The sequence below is a fragment of the Nicotiana tabacum genome, chromosome 22 (assembly GCF_000715075.1).
Source record: "Nicotiana tabacum cultivar K326 chromosome 22, ASM71507v2, whole genome shotgun sequence".
Lineage (NCBI taxonomy): Eukaryota > Viridiplantae > Streptophyta > Magnoliopsida > Solanales > Solanaceae > Nicotiana > Nicotiana tabacum.
Window position 1 is genome coordinate 51,239,764 of NC_134101.1, and position 5,987 is coordinate 51,245,750.

Here is a 5,987-nt window from a genome sequence, read left to right on the forward strand (position 1 = left end):
CAACAAAAGTTCTGAATATATATATATATATATATATATATATATATATATATATATATTTTTTATTGATAAAACGGTTATATATTTTGCTTGGAACCGTTATGATCAAAAGTTTAATAGGGGCATTGGTTGAGCAGTCCGCTCATGCAGTCCCACCTTCAAATTTTGGGTCCGCCTCTGTAAAATGTATCAAATAAAATTATGTTTCTATTGTTATTAAATCTTATTGATATTTAACATTATCAGTGGAGTAAATTAATGAATTTTTCCCTCCCGTCCATGTTATCAAAAATAGTATTGGATTAAAAAACCAAAACTATTAGTCTATTATTATGATGTTTTCATTAGCAACACGTTAGTATATTTCTATAAAAAGTCCTTATTATTAAACTAGATTAGCTTGATTCTCAAAAGTTGTTTCTCATTTTTCTCCTGAGTACAAAAGAACTAATTAAAATGACTTTGTTAAACAAAAATAGAGTTTAACAGAAAAGTATCCCAATTGATAATTAACTAGTTATTGATTACTTGACAGGTTAGAAGATGGAATTTATGCATAGGAGGAAAGTGGCTATATCCTTACTATTATTCGCTATCCTCCTTGCCCTTAACATCACTAGTCTAGAAGGAGTAAAAGCCAAACCAGGTAACAGCCTATTCTATTTTCTATGTTTTCTTCTTCTTTTTGATCGGACTCTCTTTCAAGGGCTTTTAGAGAAATAGAATGTGTGGGTGGGTTGGTTTTGGGGGGGGGGGTGTTAACGAATACCCAAAGTTCAAAAAAATTAAAAATTTAACCATCTCTTCTAACTTCAGATAGTTTGGGTCCAAATTAAAGTCGACAATCTGAAGTTTGAACTACAACAATCTAACTTCAAATTTCAAGTGTTAGGCTATGCTAGAAGCAAACTTTGGGAATATTTTTGTCCAAGTTTTATTTACTTATAACAAAATGGCCACACATTAAATAGTATTTAAAAATTGAGTATATTTTAAACGATAAATTACAATGCTATTTCTACGATAGAATGTATTTATCTGCATGCAGGGAAAACATGGGGCGAGTAGACAAGTTTAGAGGAGTTATTAAATCCAGCTTGGGACCTATATTACAAAAGATGAGATGATAAAAACTTTTAAGAAAAAAAGAAAAAAGTAAAATAAGATTTATTTTAAGAAAGTCAATAAATTTGTTTTAAAAGATAAATACGTAGGCGTCATTTGTAGTGATTAATTTCTTTTAAAAAAAAACTCGGGCTAGGGAAAAAAAGGATCTTATTGGCGATAAAAGTACACACAATTATGTAAAAGCCACCTAGTTATATATATATATATATATATATATATATATATATATATATATATATATATATATATATATATATATATATATATATATATATATATATATATATATATATATATATATATATATATATATATATATATATATATATATATATATATATATATATATATATATATATATATATATATATATATATATATAGTAATGCCTTTAATTGATGAAAATACTTGTTGATTTCTGCAGAAAGAAGAATATTAATTGAGATAGACAATGATTCAGAAGCTAGGAAAAAGCAATCAGATGATACAGTGAGAATAGACCCTTTGGACAATTTCAAGAAATACAGAGGAGGATTTGACATTACAAATAAACACTATTGGAGTGTGAGCAATTTGCATTTCTTAATTCCTACCATATAGTAATTCTATGTTGCTTGGACTCTTAAAGAATGCTAAGAAATGAGAATGCTAAGGTTGCTGTAGCAATTTTAAAGAGTCCTAACAACACAGATAAATAGTCCCTCTATACTAATTGAGTGTGTATATTTTTCTTTTATACATCAATGTAATATAATTCCTTGTTTTCTTTTTCTTTTTAACTTTTACCATTTATTTGTCCAATTTTTAGGTATAGTCATAATAAGTACTCCATAACCTACTTTTAAATTTTAAAAAAAATATAATCTTTTTGCCAATTATATGCGAGTTATTATACTTTTCTTCACATTATGACTAAAAGCAATTTCAAGCACTAAATTTTAACTTGTTGTGCAGTCCACCATCTTTACAGGTATATATGGCTATGCCATTGCAGTAGTGTGGCTCTCCTGTGGCTTAGGATATGGACTATATCTTCTAGCCTCTACCTGCTGCGGCAAAAGGAAGAACATGAAGCTTAAGAAGAGATCAACTTGTTATTATCAGCACTGTTATCTCTGGCTTATTTTCTCAGCTGTTTTCTTGACAATTTTAGCAATGTAAGTGTCACTTTGCATTCTCACTTATCTAGTTTTATAACTTTATTGCAATAAACATTAAGTTCAATTAGAGCAACGGTAAAGTTGTCTTCATGTGAGCTATAGGTTACGGGTTCGAGCCATGAAAGCAGCCACTAATGCCTACGTCACACCCCTTGGGGTGCGGTGGTTCCTCGGACCCTACTTGAATACGGGATGCTTTGTGCACCGGGCTGCCCATTTTATATAATGCATCCTCCAAGGAAGTAGTTTCATTCACTCTGAAAGGTTAGACAAAACTGAGGAGATAATTTCACTATAACTGCAGAACAGCTACAGGCCTGGTACTAGGAGGGAATGCGAAACTACGTTCAAGAACAGATAGAGTTGTGAACATTATCATTGATACAGCAGATGGGGCATCAGAGACTATATATACTACTACCGGAGCCTTGAGAGATATGAATACTGACTTAGAAGATACTGATATAGGTGATGAGGCTGCTAATTTCCTCATTCCCACTTCCCAAAGTCTTGACAGACAGGCTGCTGATATACATCGGGGAGCCACAAAAAATAGGCGTTTAGTCGAGAAAGGCGTTGAGATACTGTGAGTTTCCTCCTCCCCTTTTCTCTACCTTACCCCTTGGTGTTATATTCTAGATCGGTCCCTTTCACTAAGATGAATTCAGGATCTAGTGTTAATACGTTCAGAATGAGTGTGATCTTGCGATATGTATTTTATTTTGTTTTTTTCCGTATATTCATGCATAGTTCGAGTCAAAAGCAATATATTTAGTTGAATGGACAGAATCTGTCATAGATTTGCCTATGCTTTCCAGGCCGTACAAAGACTGACATGCACACTACTTTTTGTTGACAGGTACATAGTAACTACACTGACTATTTCTCTCAACTTGGCTGCTGCAATTTCTCTAACATGTGAGTGTACTGGTCTAGTATGCAAAGAGGAAGAAAAGGAGACTAATATCCAAAAATAGTAGTAGTAATTTCTTAGTAGGGCTATCATTAAATATCTAATGCTGACTAAAGCTGAAATCTGTTTTCATTGCAGTATTTGGAATCCTCAAATTTAGAAGAAATTTTCACCTGTAAGTATATCATGTCAATGGTGCAAATCTTAGCCTCCTAACACTTCCAACTTCTTGGCCATGTTCCACTAGTTGCAAAATTCTGAAACAATATATTCTGATCTACGCAGGCTAATTGTAGTGTGTTGGATCTTTACAAGTCTCTGCTGGTTATTTTTCGGGATTTATTTCTTCCTAGACAAGTACGAAAACGATTTCCAATAACTTACTCAAGTTTTCTGTTTCATCTCAAAATTATATTGCCTCGGCGTACTCATGATCAAGTTGTATTTATTGCAGCTTTGCTAGAGATGCATGCACAGCTCTAGAAAGTTTCCAGATAAATCCCTACAATAATAGCTTGAGTTCAATCCTCCCCTGTGATGAATTGCTCTCAGCACAATCAATCTTATATGCTGCCAGTGAAGGGATTCATCGAGTAGTGAACAAGGTAAACCTGAAATTCTAACCTGAAATAAAGTATTTTATTTACTGGTCTTGAAAATTTTGGAATTTTTGGAAATTTGCAGGTAAATCAGGAGCTATCTACAAATTATGGAAATGTTGCACAAATTTGCAATCCATTCTCCGGTCCACCAGACTATAACTACGAGCCAGATCAGAACTGTCCATCTAGCGCGATCAGGATAGGAGAGCTCCCTGGGGTATATATAGCTCAAACGCCTACGATTTACATTTTTCTTTTCACATAGTTTTTGTAGTTAGTCGTTAGTTTTTCGTTACCTTTAATTTGATGGAATTCTCTCTTCTTCTATAAAGATAATCAAGATGTTGACTTGCACTGATCCAAGCTGCAAGGGAGGAGTCTTGATCCCATATAGGATCTTCAACAACATTGAGTCATACATAACTGCTCTCAAAAAGATACTGGATGTGTACCCTGGAATTGAAAGCCTAGCAGAATGTAACACAGTGTACAGTTCATTTTCAGATATACTTGACAAACATTGCAAACCATTAAAGAAAAACGCGCATATGACATGGGCAGGACTTGTTTTGCTGTCACTAGTAATGGTCGCGTTAGTCCTCGTATGGACATTCGAGGCAAACCATGAAAAGGATCATCACAACTTTGATAGTTCTATCAAGCCTCATTCTGCAGCAGTAGATATGCTAGAATTAAGCACAGTTAAAGAAGCCAGGACTGACTCAAAAATCATAGTTCAGTTAGGGAAATAGCAGCTGATTAGGTATTAGTTTAGAGTATTGTACTTTGTACAGATTGTAGGAATTTAGAAAAGTAATAGGAGATCAAAGGGATCTCTCTACTGGGGATAGTATTGCCAAAAGTATGGTCTTTTTTATTTTTAAAAAAAAAAGGTTCCCAGCAAAGGGATATAGTCATATTAGGAGATTCCTGGTTTATTTTTTTTAGAAAGTTAAAACCAGCCAGCTTCGGGGACAAACCCCTCAATGGCATGTATGAAATTCAAGGAGGAGGAAATATATGTATTTATCAATCTTTTCCAAAAACTACATGTTCAAGTACTATTGTTAATAAATTGTAATTAAGCACCAAAAATCAACTAGCTCTGTCAAGTAAGAATGTTTTGGTTACTGAATATTTTATCTTTCCAAATTCGTTACTATTGTATGTTGGTGAATGGTGGCGAAAGATTCTGATTCAGTGAATTTTTTCTTAGCTTGGTTAAAAGTGGTAGTAACTTTTCGTCTGGGAATCATGATTGAGAGAAATTCATTTATAGCCCATCGGTCAAAACATATATCATCCGGTAGCCACAAATTGACTCATACAAGTCATAACCTAAAAACAATAACAACTGCTAGCAGTCGCCTCCATCTTCCTTACTATCTCTGATTTTCTCTTATAGTTTCCCAGTCCTTGAACTGAAAACCTTACTGACCCGAATTCCTTTCGTTTAGATACCTCGTCGGAAAATCCTAGAACCGGCCAGATCTAAGAAGATCTGGACTTTTACCCGTTAAAACAACATCAAAACAAAAGAAATAGAGATGAAGGAGGAGAGGGATGGCGTATCAATAGCGTGTAACAGTCACCGTCGATGGGGGTAATATCGTCACCAGCCAGTGGTCAATTCCAGCGGTGACTAGTAAAAATCAGTAGCAGCAACCTATAGGGAAGAAGAGGAAAGCGAGAGGAGCAGTCATAGTCATCGTTGGCCGGCCGGATTTCGGCAGAGGTGTAGCATAAGGCAACGAGAGAGACAGACTTGTCTTCTTTCTCTGATTTTCTCTTATAGTTTACGTGAATATGAAGTTAATATTTTGATCTTTGGCTGAAAATTTAAAATTCCGACGATCTTGTTACCATTTTCGGCAACTGTGAGGCCATGGACGCTGGTGGCTGGTCTCTCAATGAGAGGAAGAGGAGATAACTATGCATAAAGTTGAAATATATACAAAATAGACTGTAACTATACAAAAATTATACAAAATAGACTGTCACTATACAATTTATATACAATAGTGTCACTATAAAAAATATATACAAAAATAGAATGTCATTATATAAAAAATATACTAAATAGACTGTCACTATACAAAATATATACAAAATAGACTGTCACTATACAAAAATATACTAAATAGACTGTCACTATATAATTTATATATAATAGATTGTCACTAT

General features: G+C 33.7%; 1 protein-coding gene across 1 annotated transcript; it reads left to right on the forward strand.

The window, feature by feature from the left end:
* The first annotated feature begins 543 nt into the window (after window positions 1-543).
* Window positions 544-4,555, forward strand: LOC107783062 (uncharacterized). The gene is made up of 9 exons (XM_016604026.2): window positions 544-646; window positions 1,553-1,692; window positions 2,083-2,285; window positions 2,593-2,874; window positions 3,148-3,206; window positions 3,340-3,376; window positions 3,656-3,806; window positions 3,886-4,020; window positions 4,136-4,555. The coding sequence occupies exons 1-9, from the start codon at window positions 544-546 to the stop codon at window positions 4,553-4,555; spliced, it is 1,530 nt and encodes a 509-aa protein (XP_016459512.2).
* Window positions 4,556-5,987: the final 1,432 nt, after the last annotated feature.

Bases quoted from the DNA above. Each gene is read 5' to 3' on its own strand.
- LOC107783062 (XM_016604026.2), top strand. From the start codon at position 544: ATGGAATTTATGCATAGGAGGAAAGTGGCTATATCCTTACTATTATTC. The intron at 3,207-3,339 runs GTGAGTGTACTG...TTTTCATTGCAG, and splicing joins TGCTGCAATTTCTCTAACAT to TATTTGGAATCCTCAAATTT. The intron at 3,377-3,655 runs GTAAGTATATCA...TATTTATTGCAG, and splicing joins TTTAGAAGAAATTTTCACCT to CTTTGCTAGAGATGCATGCA.